This window comes from Anoplopoma fimbria, chromosome 6, assembly GCF_027596085.1.
Source record: "Anoplopoma fimbria isolate UVic2021 breed Golden Eagle Sablefish chromosome 6, Afim_UVic_2022, whole genome shotgun sequence".
NCBI lineage: Eukaryota > Metazoa > Chordata > Actinopteri > Perciformes > Anoplopomatidae > Anoplopoma > Anoplopoma fimbria.
In genome coordinates, this window is record NC_072454.1 from 8,304,325 (window position 1) to 8,320,983 (window position 16,659).

Genomic DNA, 16,659 nt, shown 5'->3' on the forward strand with positions numbered 1-16,659 from the left:
CTGAGAGTTTAGCAGGACCGACACATGTCAAAGCACAGCAGGCCACCGGTGATGCTCCTGTCATTAAAGGGACATTACATAGTAACTGATCACATCACAGTTTCGGATCACCTAGGGCTGCAGCGCAGGATTAGAAAGTAATTTTGCCTGGAAGTTCTCTCTAAAAAGGGGATTCACAAAATGTTTAAATAAATAGAGAAGGAGACTGCGGAGGTGAAAAAGAGAGGAGGAGGAGGAGGAGGAGGAGGAGGAGGAGAAGGGCAATATCCTTCAAGTCTTTCTGTGGAGGGCCAAAGCTGTGGGTCTTTTTTAGTCCCACACTGATGACCTCAGAGACCAGCTGTGATGATGTCATAGTCATGGGCAGGTCATTCCCGGCCACTGGCAGAGTAGGAGAACTGTGGGAAGTGCGGTCGTCTCTCGTTATCCAGACAGTCCATCCCGTCCTCGTCGACTAAAGAAACATGTGGATTCAGAAGTCATTAATGACGTTATTAATTGCACTTGAAATGAATTATTAAATTGATATGAATACAAACAAATCAATTGGAAACAAATTTCCAGGTTGATTTTATCTCAAAACATAATCAAACCTTACAAAGCATTGTGTTTGGGAAGTTGTTGTGCTGTTGATTTAAACGTAACAAGATTCAATTAACAAGTGAGTCTCTGATCTCCTGCTTACTAACTGATGTGCGACCTCCAGAACAAATGGAACCTCACATTAGCACAGAGAAACACATCAGTTCCACTCATGCATAATTCAGTGCTGAACATTTAGAAGCTGGTATCGTTATTTCAAAAGCCCGTGAAACGCTGCATGTGGCCCGAGGACGATTACAGTGACACTCGAGTAAACAGACAACAGCACTTTTTGAGTTATTTCTAGTTGAATATCTCACCTAAAGAAAAGCTGGAGCACTGATAAATGGCTTAAAACTGCAATTATTAAAGTTTTCAGTCAAAAAAAAAAAGCTGAATTTGATCATAATTAGATGCTTAACAAACAATTCTACTGACTGTGGCTATACAACTGATTCTCACAATGTAAAAAATAAAACAGTTTATTAACATTCATGATCCTCTGCAGAAGTTATTCCAAGTATATAAACTCAAACATACAGTAAAGCACATACATTGTTTGGTGGGATGTGTTCTATTTTCACAGTACCATGTCATATTAACACTAAACACAAACACGCTCCAAACTAAAGCATTTACTTCTGTGAGATTTCGTTGGTGAGATTTCGTTGGGTTTTAATGTGGGCATATGTTTGTACGTAGACGAGTGAGAAAGAATCAGAGACAGTAAATACTCACATTTCTCTGGTGGAGTAATTGTGATGGTCTGGGCTGTAAACTCCTCGTCAAAGTACCTGGTGTCTGTCTCCGACGTCACCTGGGGCTTGAAGGGAGGAACCATCTGAGGCAGAGACGTGAGGACGACACAAAGAGGACAGTTTATATCGTACAATAACACTTCCGAAGTATAGATCAGAAAGACAACAAACTCTGGATGTCATAAGACTTTCTGGAATTGGGGCACCCAACTTATCCAATGGTAATGTAGCATACCACATAAATGCAGCATACAAGTCAAAGTGTATCTCAAAAAACAGTAATTAAAAGTCTTAGCATTATCTCTCATAAAATAGTCTTACAGAATTCAGAGTATATTCGGTAATAAAAGTCATGAAATGTCATAGTATTGTATGTCATCAAAAGTCAGAAGAAACTCATTGTATAGTATGTAATCAAAAGGTCATGCTATAGTGTGTCATAAAAAGAGATGACAATGTCATTATAAAGTGTGTCTTAAAAAGGCATTGAAAGTTCATAGTTTAGTATGTCATAAAAATTCATAAAAAGTCATGAAAATCTCATAGTGTAGTATGTAATAAAATGTCTTAATAATGTCACAGAACAGTATGTCAGAAAAAGCCTTGAGAATGTCATGATATAGTACGTCATAAAAAGTTATAGAAATGTCATTATATAGTCTTTCAAAAAAATTCCATAAAAATGCATAGTATAGTATTTCATGAACAATAATAAACAGGTAATAGTATACAAGGTTTTAAGAATGTCATAATTTATCATGTCCGAAAAATGTAATTTTATACTATATCATAAAGTCTTAAGAATGTCATAGTATCATATGTCAAAAAAGTCATGAAAATCTCCTAGTGTAGCATGTCAAAAAATGTATAAACAATGTAATTGTATAGTATGTAATAAAATGTCTTAATAATGGCACAGTATGTCAGAAAAAGTCAGAAAAACGTCATAGTATTGTATGTCAAAAAAAGTCATGAAAATCTCATAGTATAGTATGTTCTGACAAGTTATAAAAATGACATTGTATAGTTTTTTGTAAATGATAGACATCCAGGATACAAGGTCACACATCTCCAGGAGGCTCAGGGCTTTATACGGCTGTTTGTGTTACATGAGTTAACCCTGACCCGCCATATACAAACAAAAATGTATAAGTAGGGAGTAAAATAACTGAAGTACATAGCTTCATCATGAGTTATATTCTGCCATCTTATCATTCTTTATTAGACCGAATGAAACAATGGCACAGCACACAGTGCAGACTTATTTGTACCATAATGTTGCTTCGTACCTTTTTATCATACACATCCTGCCAGTCGACACCAGAGAAGAAACTGTGTCTCATTATTTCTTTAGCATCATCTGGTCCTCCACCGAGCCTAGTGGACAGGAGAGGAATGTTAACATAAAACAAACTGAGAAACAGTTCAAGCTCACTTATAAAAGTCATCAAAAGTATATGTATTACTTTCTTTAGCGAAATAACAATAAAAGTGTAGTATGTAGTTACTCCTAGTTCATCTGTTGACATCTCTACATTTGTATACACGGTTACATTCACTAAACCACATGCAAACCGTTTGTTTGGGTCTTTGATGAGCAGGCCCGACAGCAGGGACTTTGCGTCCGACGACAGAGTGCGCGGGAACTTGATGTCCTCCATGAGGATGAGCTCAAACAGCTTCTCGTGGTCCTGGTTGTAGAACGGCAGTCGGCCACACATCATCTCATACGTCACCACGCCCAAACCCCACCAGTCCACCGCCCGACCGTAGTCGTTGTCCTCCAGGACCTGAGGAGTGTCGAGAGAGAGAGAGAGAGAAACACAATGTTTGCTAGTTGTTGTTTTTTTTTTTACACAGGACCATATGTTTTATTGGACATCTGCTTTTATTCTGCATTTCTGCATTTCTTTTATTGGACAAGAACGACTGCCCAAGGTATCCAATGAAGAGGCAGATGAGCGAGGAACGACAGCAAAGGAGAGTCAATATGCCGTGTTGCTTTAGGGGGATAAATAAAAATAAAACAGTAAAAGTTGTCTGAGAAGAACAGAAGTGGTGGCACAGAACACACGTGCTGAGGTGTAGATGGTACACAGACACACACATACAGAGGAAAACATCACGGGATGGCAGGTCTTCAGAGGCCCCTGTTACAGTAAGGGAGTCAGTCCCACCAGATGCCCCCTCTGGTCCCCGCCAGCTCTCCCTGGCACACTGATCCTTCTCCTGGCAGGGACAGAGAGGAACGTCCCTGGATGGAAAAGGCAGGAACAGCCCGCAACGTGGGTCAGGGCCAGCCCCGACCTCCAAGCTGGCTAGCACAGGTACTGTACTGTAAGCTGCTGCGTTGTCTGTGAGTGAGTGTGAGTGTGTGTGTGTGTGTGTGTGTGTGTGTGTGTGTGTGTGTGTGTGTGTGTGTGTGTGTGTGTGTGTGTGTGTGTGTGTGTGTGTGGGTGCGCTTCTGTGAAAGAAGTCACTCCCGTATCAAAGTCTTGTGTCTGGGCTGCCTTCCTGCTCTTATTTTCCTGCCTGTCCTCTCCATCGCGTCTTATCCTGCCTCCTCAGTCCTCTAATCATGTCTTCACTTGCTTGTTCCTTCTCTTTTATCCACTCATGGGCCTCTTCGCTCACCTCTGGAAGAGCGAGGAAGACGAAAAGGGAGGCAGACGCAGGAAGAGAGGTATTTCAGGGCGCTTTTTAGGCCTTCATTAACATAATCAACATATTAACATGATGAGCGTGTGTGTATGCTTGTGTTGCATGAGAGTGTTTGTGTGTGTGTGTGTGTGTGTGTGTGTGTGTGTGTGTGTGTGTGTGTGTGTGTGTGTGTGTGTGTGAGAGACGGACAGGCAGACAGACAGAGCTGGAGAGCAGCCAGAACAGCATATGTTGTATATCTCGCCAATAATAATAACATCTCATTCACTGTTAATAATGGACCAGGCAGGGTGGACGCTAACAGGCCTAAATACATGAACGCAAAAACATACTCTACTCACACAGAAACATGTTTTGACTATTATAAATTACATATTTAAACTATACAGTAAATGTCATAATATCAAAAGGATTTTTTTTTTTTTTAAATGCCTTACCTTGACTGAACTAATATCTGCCATTTCCAATTGCAAAGTTGATGATACAAACTAAGAAAACCACAAACGCATACTGAAATGTATCCTAATATTTAAGTACTTCTGTTTCATGCTGATATGGAAGCTTAGAACGTCAGATTTTAGGGATCATGAACATTCAAGTCGTTGAATCGACGGATGAGAAGGTGGTTTTAGTTTATATAATCTTAAACTTTGGACTAAAACTGCCAGTATTATGACGCTGAACACCCATGAGTGTGATATATTTGAATTAATCTAAATGAGACTGCTTATTATAAATACATTTCATATACTACTCAAAGTGATTCGATCAGCAATCGGACAATTATTCAATGTTAAATTGATATTGCAGATTAAGAATCCTGCACGTTAAAGCCCACAATTCTCTGAGAGAACGGTATAATGAAAATGGTCTTACTCATCAAACAATTTATGAGGCAGTTTCACCAAATAAATGTCAGATGAGGGTTCAGGTGAGGTTCTGTTGTACAACCCCAACTGTAGATTATGTTAAATCACATTGTGCAATGAGTCTAGGTAAGAGAAAACACCAAACAGCTGCCTGAGAGTCTCCACAGCAGCTCAATGCTACGGAAAGCTGGTCATTAACTGAGCTCACACACTCAACACTAAACTGCTAATGATGCAGGCGGCTGCTTCAGTGTGTGCAAGTCAACATGTGCGTGGAAGTGAATAAAAGAGGTATGAGTGCTATACTTTGTGTGTGCGTGTGTGTGTGTTTGTGTGTGCATTACGCTGGTCACCATGTTGGCAGCTGCAGAGAAAAGCTGGGGGAACGAAGCGCCGCCAGCTCCAGATATTCTATTGATTGGTACGGCTGAAGGGATAACACTGGCTTAGACTGCTGGGAGACTGTCAAGCACACACACACACACACACAGCAGATGGAATATTTATCCGTTCTCATCAAATTCATAAAGTTTTTAGAGTGAGGCAAACTAGGAGATACTTGGTGTTTCATTCTCTGCAGCTTGAGGAGGGACACACACACACACACACACACACACACACACACACACACACACACACACACACACACACACACACACACACACACACACACACACAACCGCACAAACAGCGTGCGGTTTATGAAATTCAGAGCATCTTTCAAGGCGTTTTTTCGATGCAGATCTACGGGAATGTGTGTAGAGTCTTTGTACAAAAAGGTTCAGAAATCTATACAAAAGTAAACAGTCCAGTTGGGCATGTATATATGTATATGTGTGTCAGTGTAAGAAGGTGTGTGTGTTTGTGTGTGTGTTTGTGTGTGTGTTTGTGTGTGTGTGTCCTGGGACTAAAGAAAGTGGTGGCAGCTCGGTTGCAGGCAGGGAGCAGATTAATCCACACAGAGCCAGAATGCTGCCCCACAGCCTCAGGCATGGAGGCACGGAGGCATAGGAGTGTGTGTGTGTGTGTGTGTGTGTGTGTGTGTGTGTGTGTGTGTGTGTGTGTGTGTGTGTGTGTGTGTGTGTAAGTGTACAGTATGTGTGATTATGTGTATATTTTAGAACCAGACAGGACAAATAAATAGGACTAGGCAGTAAAAGTACTGATTAGATAAATCAGCAAGAGAGAAGAGAAGAAAAAAGTAAGGGAGAAGAAAGAAGAGAAGCAAAAAGCTCTGATTAAAAGCAGCCGTTAGGAAGAAGGTCTTGTCCTGTCCTGGTCCCTATGGGGCAGCCATGTGGCAACTAGATGCTGCTTGCGGGGCAGGGGCTTTGGCAGCCTGGACAGGACTAGATGGGCCGGGACGGGCACACACAGCCTGTGGCTGTACCAGCCCAGATACCCAGCAGGCTATTGGGAACACAAACACACACCTCATATACTGGGCACAGTTAACACACACTCACATATGTTGGTGTCACACAGAGACCTTCTATCTCCAAAGTGTCATCGTTTGGAGATAGGGTTCATGTTCCTGACGTTTTCCTAATGCTTTACTAACGGCTGACTGTGCTGCTATGTGTATGAAAAAAGAAGATACAGTAAAGAAAAAAGAAATCACAATGCCCGACATATATATCATCCCCCCCAAAAAATTAAACGAATAAAAGGGAAAAGTCAAACTCCATCCCCTTCCAAACGTAATAAACTAAATAGTCAAACACAAAAAATATGAGAAAATAGAGACAAACAATCCACACGTGTTTTCTCTGATTCAGTTTTTCTATCCCTTAACAAGGACCTTCACACTGCTTATTGTTGATTAATCTTTCTTTGTTTGCGGTTATTCACTTTACAGCGTTGTGTTGCTGAAGTATCTGTGTATGACTTTCTTCGGTCACGCAGCAGACACAAACCCTCCTTTCTCACTTCTCATCTGCCCTTTTCAGTGACGGCAAACATGAGAACTATCTGAATTTCACTCCTATAACCCTGAAATATTTTCTCTCCCTTCTCATCTTCCTCTGTCTTCAACCCCCACCTACCCCGCTCTCTTTTTAATCCCGGCTACTTTGCATCTCTGTAACTTGGCTCCGAGCAAACTGTGTTATTTTTACACGCGGGCGGGCGAGCAGAGCGTGCGGGCGGGTGAGTGGCGGCGGCGGTGGTGTAGATTTCCAGGTTTTTTCCGAGCACCTTCCTCCAACCTCGCCCATCTGCCGCCATCTGCCTCGCTTTAGCCTGCACTTTCTACTGCAATCACACACACAGCGCACACGCGCGCACACACATAAATGCACACAGACGCACATCCTGTGAAAAATAACCAACAGCCTCCAATCAGCTTTTGGCACGCAAAGGAAGGGACTCTATAAAAAAGCACAAAATGCTGCGCCAAATTGTCCTCCATACTTTTTCAAGTGGGATATACACTATGCCTCTCTCCTCCTGCCTTCATCTCCACATCTACATCGTTCTGTCTCCACCACCCACAGTCCTGCAAAGCTCTCGCCAGATCTGCTGGCCTTCGAGTGAAGCAGCGCTGATGGCTGGACAGCGGATTGCTACAAAAAACTATTACAAGAATGTAGTTATGTGGTTGTGTGTGTATGTGTGTGTGTGTGCGTGTGTAAGCACTGCGCCCTTTTCCAATTCAACCAACACCTCCATTCACACGCATAAGCTGCATATTTACTGTTCATCCTGATATTATGGAAAGTGTTTGCCTGTGAAATCTGCAAATGAAATGTATATGCATAAATTCCACTGTAAGAAGGTTTCAAACATCACAGTCCTTACCGAACTCGAGGTATTATGGGGTACGGGGTGGTGAGGAAACACATCACTTCATGACTTAAGGGTTCGATGCATGTGTTGATGTCACAGATGCTTTTGTGTACTACAAAGTCTCTGTCAAACTGCTCAGTTTGCAGAATTTAACTCACAGTCCCTGAGATTTATGTGATTTATCAGCTGATTATATTATCTTATAGCCTCTACGTTGTGCTGTGGATGTGGTCATCAAAATTCATCCCCTTAAGGCCACAATACACACTTCACATGTTCAGAATTTAACCAAACTACCCATACTGTGTGTAATTAGATTTCCAAATGTGTGTAAGAGTAGAGCAGAATATCATCGAACACATCTATTCAAATTTGATGTTTATTTTGTATTGTACTATTTTGTTTGGTGACCTGACAGTAAATGGTTGCCCCTGTACATATTGCATGGCGCTACCATAATGTACAACGTGTATATTGTAGCAGTCAGTGACAGTAATGTGTATTGATTCTGTGAGAGGTGCCTTTTGATTTCATGCTCATATTTAATCCTAAATTACTTTTCCTAGGATTGTCAGTAGTTGTAGATGCTTTGACAATATATTTAACCTCATACTTCACACCTTCCTTTAGGTTGTTAGAGACCCAGGAATTGAAGGTTATTCTATTATTGCACTCTTAACTAACTGCACTATAGGGCTACATATTTAAAAGATGGGTAAGTGGTGGTGAAGATCAAAGCAAGAGTGGAGAGGAAGATTGAAGATGTGGAATGTGGTGAAAGAGGTAAAATAGTTTAAGAATTATGAAAGAAACATCTAAGAAGATAAAGGTAAAGTGACGAAATGAATTAGCGAGAGAAATAGCAAACCAGAGAAAAAAGAAAACAGATAGGAAAACAAAAAAGTTACCTCAGGTGCGAGATACTCGGGCGTTCCACAGAATGTCTTCATGGTAGCAGCGTCTGTGATGCCCTCCTTGCACAGGCCGAAATCAGTGATCTTGATATGACCATCTTTATCCAGCATCAGGTTTTCCAACTGGAAGGTAAAAAGAAAAAACACATCAATCTAATATTTCATTTTCATCATTCGTGACTGAGAATCAAAAATGAACGTCTTCTATTTGCTTTAATACTTTTTTCTGTATGGTAAGGTCAAAGTTTTATGGGTAAAGAAAACCATATCGCATTACCCCACATAGTGGCAGTGAACACACACTCAGACAGACACACACAAAAAAGCAGAGGAGGGAAATAAACTTCAGGCGTGTAGTGGAGCCACTCAACCTTTTAATTTTAATGGCTGAAGTGTTTTTCTCACTCTGTCTGCTTTTTCTCCTTTTCTGTTTTCTTGGCTGCTGGAAGCAGGGCTGGGGCCAAGGCTGCCAGGCAGATGCTCAGACAGAGCCATCTACCTCTCTACCTCTGTGGCATCAGCACCCCATCCCTCCCTCCCTCCCTGCCTTTCTCCACTTCTTTACTGCTTCATGTCTGTGTGAGCTTGTCCCTGTCCCTCTCTTTAATTACCAAACATCTGAAGCCACTCCTTTCCTCCTGGATGTAAAAAACAACAAACTGTGGAACACAAGGTGGGGGGCTAAAAAAAAAAAAAAAAAAAAAGTTTTCCCTCAAATATCTAATCTCTCTCATCCATGCCCCCCAGCCAGCCAGCCTCCCCTCTCTGTTTCTGTTTACCTTGAGGTCCCGGTACACAATCTTGGCTGAATGCAGGTAGTCGAGAGCCGAGACGATCTCGGCGCCGTAGAAGCGCGTGCGCTCCTCTGAGAACACCCGCTCTCTTGACAAATGGAAAAACAGCTGCGGGAGAAGGAGGGAGGAAAAGGGAGGATGAGAGAGAGGGAGAGAGGGCGGGGGGGAGAGAGAGAGAGAGGGGAGAGACAGCAGGGACGGCACAGCAATAATTACTGATTTATTGGAGGAAATTAGCACAACACAAACTGGCTGCCCGCACCATATTGAGATGATAGATAGCGGAGGGGAGGGTGAGCAAGGGGGGTAGTGTGTAAGGGGTGCGCATGGTGAGAGGCTGGTTCTGGGGGCGGGGGGGCCTCGGAGGAGGGCGGGTGGAGGCGCTCGGCAGCTGGCGCCTCATCTAGCAGCCCCCCCCTCACCACGCACACACACACTCACATACCTCTTCCACGTTACCCTCTGGGCGAGGTTGGCACGGTGCTGGCGTGGAGTTCGGCGACGGGGGCCAAATCAAGGGTTTAATCAATACACCAGTCTAGTTAAAGACAGGCCGACCGCCGCTGCCTCCGCCCGCCGCCAACACCCCCACCCCACCCACCCATTTCAACTGCCTCCAGTGCAGCACTCATTAGTGGCCTAACTGGCCTTGCCCCCTGAGCCTCTGTCTTCATTTGCTCAATTCTCATATCCATCTCCCTGTTTTTGGCAAGAAGCTCACTTTCGTACTTAAAAGAGTACGCAGCACGTTTTCTTCCGCAGGTGGAGTGACCTCCCATTTCTCCACCATCTTGAGCCTTTTGATCGCTCACACTCCCTTCATCTCCCTCACTCTCACTCTCTCTCCCTAGCCGTCAGTTGTCAAGTTGTCACTGTCACACAGCTACACATGTGGCACCGAAATGACACCAGCCGGCTGCGGCGCACCAGTCAAGTCGTACAAATTACCCATGAGGCCAAGGGGCGCACATCTACCCATTAATTGTTGAGGGAGGTTTGCATATGGCCGCTGGAGTGATGCTCACAGACCACCTTGCTCAAATGGTGTCCGTGTGTAATGTGTGTGTGTTTCTGTATTTGTGTGTGTGTGTGTGTCTGTGTGTGTGGAGGGGTGCAGTGAGAGGGGGTAACACGACAGGTGGGCCTTCATCAGTGTACTGGCAGCTGTGACTGTGGCAGGTTTGTAATGGGTTGTGTGTGTGTGTGTGTGTGTGTGTGTGTGTGTGTGTGTGTGTGTGTGTGTGTGTGGTGGTTGGTTGTGAGGAATGTGTGGTCACAATTTGTCCGTTGAGGTAAAAATTAGCTGTGTGTGTTTGTCTAAGTATGTGAGTGTTTGCTGGTGTTTTTGTGTGTGTGTGTGTGTGTGTGTGTGTGTGTGTGTGTGTGTGTGTGTGTGTGTGTGTGTGTGTGTGTGTGTGTGTGTGTGTGTGTGTGTGTGTGCGTGTGTTTGCTCAGGCCTGGCACTGGCTGAACTGCCTAACTATCTGGGAGGGGAGCAGGTGACAGTTGCACTGAGGGAATGAACCAAGATTGCAAAAATGGCCCGATTAAAAATGTGAGAAATGGAAAAGTGGGGGAATCCAAACTCATTTCGTCTCCGACTGTCATTCTGGCTATAACTGCCCCATAGGTGTGTTCATAAATAGACACGAGCAGGAGAGGGATGGAACAGATAAGAGAGACGAGAAGGAAAGCGAGAGGCCAGTTGGTTGGCAAATTAACTGTTAGAAAGCAATCGAACAGTCAAACTTCACACATCACCACTTACACTATATTTCACCATGTAAAATGTTTGTATTTATCTCTGAGATATTTAAAAAACCCAGACGCTTGTTTAAAAAAACATCTTTGAATAATATTTAAAAATACTCATATGGAATACAGTATTTTGGTAATGAAAGTGATAGATTATTATTAAAAACGCTTTTAATAACAGTGATATATATTTCTATTTTACATAAAAAAAATATATAGTGATAAAAATGCAAACAAAAGAGCTAAGAAATGTATCTTTTAAATACTGTCAACATGTAGCCAAAGCCAATTTTTTGTCATTTGTTTTTTCACAGCTTTGAGTTAACAGTAGAATAGGTGCTTAATCGATGTCAGTTGGTGTTGTGGTTTAACTGTCTGTTTAAAGCAGTAACACAAAGATGGGTAACCACATACAGCACAACCATCATAAAAGAGTGTGTGTTTGTGTGTGTGTGTGTGTGTGTGTGTGTGTGTGTGTGTGTGTGTGTGTGTGTGTGTGTGTGTGTGTGTGTGTGTGTGTGTGTGTGTGTGTGTGACGTTAGTGTATGTGTCTTACCTCTCCTCCATTCACATACTCCATGACGAAACAGAGGCGGTCTTTAGTCTGGAATGAATACTTCAATGACTGAAACGAGAACCACACACAGACACGCACACACACACACACCAAATTGATTTATGTGTGTGTCACAAACATAACACAATATAGGGAATAGTTTCCTAGACTGTATAGTCTTTTTTTCCACACATATGTAGCCAGATTATTAAATCTAACTATTTATAGTAGTAAAATAAATTATCCCACAGTGTAATGGGATACAAGTGATCGTTACTAACCAAGGGTTAATTATCATAATGCATTTACTGACACAATAACTGCAGAGGGATAACTTAAATAGCATCAAATATTGTTTTTTGACGCAGCAAGACGTCTGATCCCATTCGAGGTAAAACAGCAGGAGCAGCAAAACGTGATCTTTTAAAGCTTCAAACAGTGTATGCCTGTATTCATCTATTCAAGGCAAATAGGTGTGTGTTTTGTTTTTAAGTGAGAAAGCTGCTTAACAAAAGAACAGTTGGTCGGAGTCTCTTTGTGGCTGCAGATGTGACGGGGGTAAACTCAGATGTGAACTGTAATTGCTCTCACAACGGTGCGTGTGTGTACGTTCATTTCTATGTGTGTGCGTTTACAGGGAGTGCGATAGAAATGAGCAACGGCTTCTGTGTGTTTGTGTACATCAAAGGGAGAGTGTAAAGCTAACAGATGCGGTTGTTAATGTACAACAATTTGGTGTCTAACTCATAATTAGCCTCCAGAGACTCAGGTATGTATAGGATCAATATGCTTTCTGCGTACGCGACATGCGCTCTTACAGATGTCGGCAGATTTGCATATGCACAGATGTCTGAATCTAAACCATTTGTGTTATGTGTGTATATATATATATATATATATATATATATATATATATGAGGTACTTACAGTGAGAAACGGGTGTCGGGTGTTTTTCAGTACTCTGCTTTCTGTGAGCGTGTGAGCCACTTCATCCTGCACAGATACGGTTAGAACATTTTCAATCAACCAAATGAATAGGAAACCAGTTGAAGAGCACTTCATGTAATGCAATAAAAACATCACATACTAACATCTGACACTGTCCTCGAAATTAAAGGTAGTCAGAATAAAAGGCTTTAGTGCCCTCAAACTTCAGTCCTATTTAAAACACAGAAAAAATAAATGTAAAGACCGATTAACAGACGAATATTCATACGGACTAACCTTGGCGATGATGACTTCTTTTTTAAGGATTTTCATGGCGTAGTATTTCCCACTGGCCTTTTCTCGGACTAGAATCACCTTTCCGAAGGTTCCCTTTCCCAGCAGCTTCAGGTAGTCGAAGTCGCTCATTGTCTTGGGGAAAGAAAGGCAAAATTTATCAGCAATTCATCTACGCTTCGTGTTGAATAGTTGATGTGTTATGGGTTTGGAAGTTTTGATGTCCAACTAGTAGTATAGAGCAGTGTATTGTTTGAAATGTTTCAATACTACTGCCAATACAATGTGTTTAAGTACCAATACTGTTATCGAAACCTTGCTTTGAGGACTGTAAACATGGTTTTCTACAAAATACTTTTTTATTTATAAAAAGAAACCAAACTTCTCAAATGCCAAATGTTATCTAAACACAAGCAGCCAAGAACTAAACACAAATAAAGCTGATTTTGTACTTCATAGACATCAATACTTAGTGCTTAGTCTTTGTGTTACTCCTTTGCTCTGTTGGTCAGAACGCCATGACTTTCAGTAGTGATGTTAATGGTCCCTCTTGGATGATATCTAATGATCTTAGTGACCCTCTGATATTTCATCTAGTGCTACTTCCCCTTAAACAACCCTTTGTATTTTGGCAGGTTATACATTGAAAAGATTTTTACTGACATTAATGAACTTGTGCAACATTAAACTCCACAAAACCATTATATTGTGAGGTGTAGTGAACAGTGGTGTACTTGATATGTCTAGTAGAAATGTTACCTGAGTATAGCCTTTGCCTTTGATTAAAACTACATTTACATTTGCATGAGTGATTTAATTTAGAAAATAAAAAAACTATTCACACCCTTGTTGTTACAGGAGCTTGATTATCAGTTGACACAAACCTGTGAGCCTGGGGATCATCTTTGAACAATGATTAGGAACAGCGATATCACAGCTGGAATCGTATCTGTATTTTGAGTGTTTAGTGTGTGGGTGTGAGTATGTGTTGGCATGTATGTGTGCGTTCCTGTTGTTTTGTGTTACCTTGCGTTTGTGGTGTGTGGTGGAGATGTCCATCTCCTCCTCGACCATGTTGTCGATGTTGGAGGTGGGGCTGCACTGAAATCTCTCCTCTTCTTGTCTCTGGAGCTTGTCAGCCACCATCTGGATGGCCTCTGTCCACTCATCTCTGAGTTTACAACACACAACAAGACACATTTCAGGGAAGCACCATTACTCTATCTCATCCACTGCTTCTGACACACATTACTGTTTATTTGGATGAAAGTTGCTCACATGTTTGGAAGGTCAAATTCAGAACTGCTAGAATAAGTCTTTTGACAGAAAACTAATCAGAAACCATTTTGATAATCCATTAATCATTTTATTATTAAACACTTTGCACTCCAGCTTCTCAAATGTGAGGATTTTATTATGTACTCATTTATTTTTGTCATATTTGATAATAAGCTGAATATCATGGGGGTGGAAGCTGTGGCCAAATAAAACAATCAATCTGAAAATGTCGCATTTGAGCTCAGGGTACTTTTAACATGCATCAATCAAAGAAAAAAGATCAGATTTTCTTGATTAATGCCTGTTATGAAGACAATTATCCGATTAATCAATGAAGAAAGTCATCATTATTTGCAGCCCTAGTCAGGTCAGAAGCAAAGGTATCATTTGTATCAGTCATATTACTATGGTTACTATGCTCTGTCTAGTGTTGGCCCAACTTAAAATGCTTTACTAACAGCCAACTGTTATACCTTCATACAGACATACATACATATAGTAACGCATAATTGAAACCGACCCAGGAAACAATTAATTACACCGGTGTAAAATATAATATTGGTCACAGATTCTCCTATTGGATGGCTAGTGCACTAATTTAACCAGGTTTTAAAAGGCGCTAAGGTGTTTTCAATTAACATGAATGCCCATTTGTTCAACAGAGAGGAAACACTGTCAACTAGAGAATCAACCAAATGAGCGATGATCATGGTGCAGAACTAATGCCGAACAGTCTGTGTGTGTGTGTGTGTGTGTGTGTGTGTGTGTGTGTGTGTGTGTGTGTGTGTGTGTGTGTGTGTGTGTGTGTGTGTGTGTGTGTGTGTGTGTGTGTGTGTGTGTGTGTGTGTGTGTGTGTGTGTGTGTGTGTGCATGTCTGCGTGTATCTCAATGTGAATGCACATCCATGCATTAGCGGGAACAATGCATTGTTGTTTGCTAACATTGTTCCTCCCCATTGACTTTCCATTAACGGTGCTGTTCAACATCTGTTGAAAGAAAGTGAGTGGGCTCGATTTCTGTGTGTGTGTGTGTGTGTGTGTGTGTGTGTGTGTGTGTGTGTGTGTGTGTGTGTGTGTGTGTGTGTGTGTGTGTGTGTGTGACCATCATCTGTAGCAGAAGGCCAGCCATGCATCAGGATTTGTAGACACGTTAACTGTATTTAATGATGATGAATAAAATGGTTTATAAACAGAGCCAAGCTTCCCTCTGCGAAGAGAAGAGAAGAGAAGAGAAGAGAAGAGAAGAGAAGAGAAGAGAAGAGAAGAGAAGAGAAGAGAAGAGAAGAGAAGAATAACACTGAACTCAAGTTCTGTTTTCAGATTTCTACGGTTTTAACCCCAAAAATTGTAAATCTGGTTAATTGCATATAGTTTAAAGGTAATATTTCTGTTTTATTTTAAACCTAAAATGAAAATACTGAAAATGTCGGTTCCTCAGGACAGATATTCCCCACTGATCTTCACTAAAACAGTGTTAATCCTGTGGAACTGTATATGCAGGGTTTACATGAAAATACTAAAGAGCCGTAACTGAGGTGAACCAAAGATGATATTCAAATATTCAGAAGTCCTCAGCACTCCGGAGCAGCAAGTAGGGATTTACGAGTTAGCACTTTTTAAATATAGTTACCCAGAGTAAGCCGTGAGGAGATCATAATAATGAAACCTGTTTGACTCCCAAACGATCACCCCTGTGTCTTTTTGTTTTGTTTTGAGTTAGATGCCCATATGTTTCCTTGAGGGATCTGGCAGAACATCCATCTGAACCTAAACAGAGCAGTGTGTTTTTTTAAGATCTGAAACCCCTTTCTACTGCAAAGACTTCTGAGTGTACCCTACACACTCCAAAACAAGGGCAAACTCAAGTTACACTCCATCTTCAACAATGGAGCACACACTATTTGTGGCACCCATGAGGTGTGTGTGTGCAGCTACATGAAAAGCAACGGGAACTCTCTCAAGGTCAGGCAGCAGATAAATGCTCTCTCTCTTGGTTAGAGTGGTTTTTGTATAATGAGTTTTTTTTTTGCTAATGAGAGATAATGGGCCTGCCTACAGTTGGGCACCATGCCAACATGTGCCACCCTCTGCTCACGGCTGGTGCTGTGGTAGTTGGAGTCCTGCCAGTAGTGGTACAGTACAACAAATACAGTGACACACACACACACACACACACACACACACACACACACACACACACACACACACACACACACACACACACACACACACACACAGAAGCAACAACACCCAGTTGTGGCACACACACACACACACTTCTTTCCAATCCACTTTCAATGATGCACACGTCTTGGGCACACACACTTCTTCAACAACACATACACACATCTGGAGCTTGCATTTTCTCCCTTGCATCCTGTATACAATTTAACTTATTAAATACAGAAAGTTATTAGCTTTGTGTTAACTCTGCTATGTGTATTTGATCATCTGGAGGAAAAACTATTATAAAGCAACAAATAAC

At 41.7% G+C, this 16,659-nt stretch overlaps 1 protein-coding gene across 1 annotated transcript in view; it reads right to left on the reverse strand.

Annotated features, from left to right (window-relative positions):
* Positions 1-367: 367 nt before the first annotated feature.
* Positions 368-16,659, reverse strand: part of akt3a (v-akt murine thymoma viral oncogene homolog 3a) — a 43,570-nt gene continuing 27,278 nt past the window's right edge. Inside the window, exons 4-13 of the mRNA XM_054599735.1 lie at positions 13,924-14,068; positions 12,901-13,032; positions 12,604-12,669; positions 11,677-11,745; positions 9,351-9,473; positions 8,566-8,694; positions 2,916-3,130; positions 2,630-2,717; positions 1,321-1,423; positions 368-454 (exon numbers count right to left, since the gene is read on the reverse strand). Of these exons, the coding sequence (XP_054455710.1) occupies positions 369-454; positions 1,321-1,423; positions 2,630-2,717; positions 2,916-3,130; positions 8,566-8,694; positions 9,351-9,473; positions 11,677-11,745; positions 12,604-12,669; positions 12,901-13,032; positions 13,924-14,068 (1,156 nt within the window). The 3' untranslated portion in view covers position 368. The remainder of the gene's footprint in view (positions 455-1,320; positions 1,424-2,629; positions 2,718-2,915; positions 3,131-8,565; positions 8,695-9,350; positions 9,474-11,676; positions 11,746-12,603; positions 12,670-12,900; positions 13,033-13,923; positions 14,069-16,659) is intronic.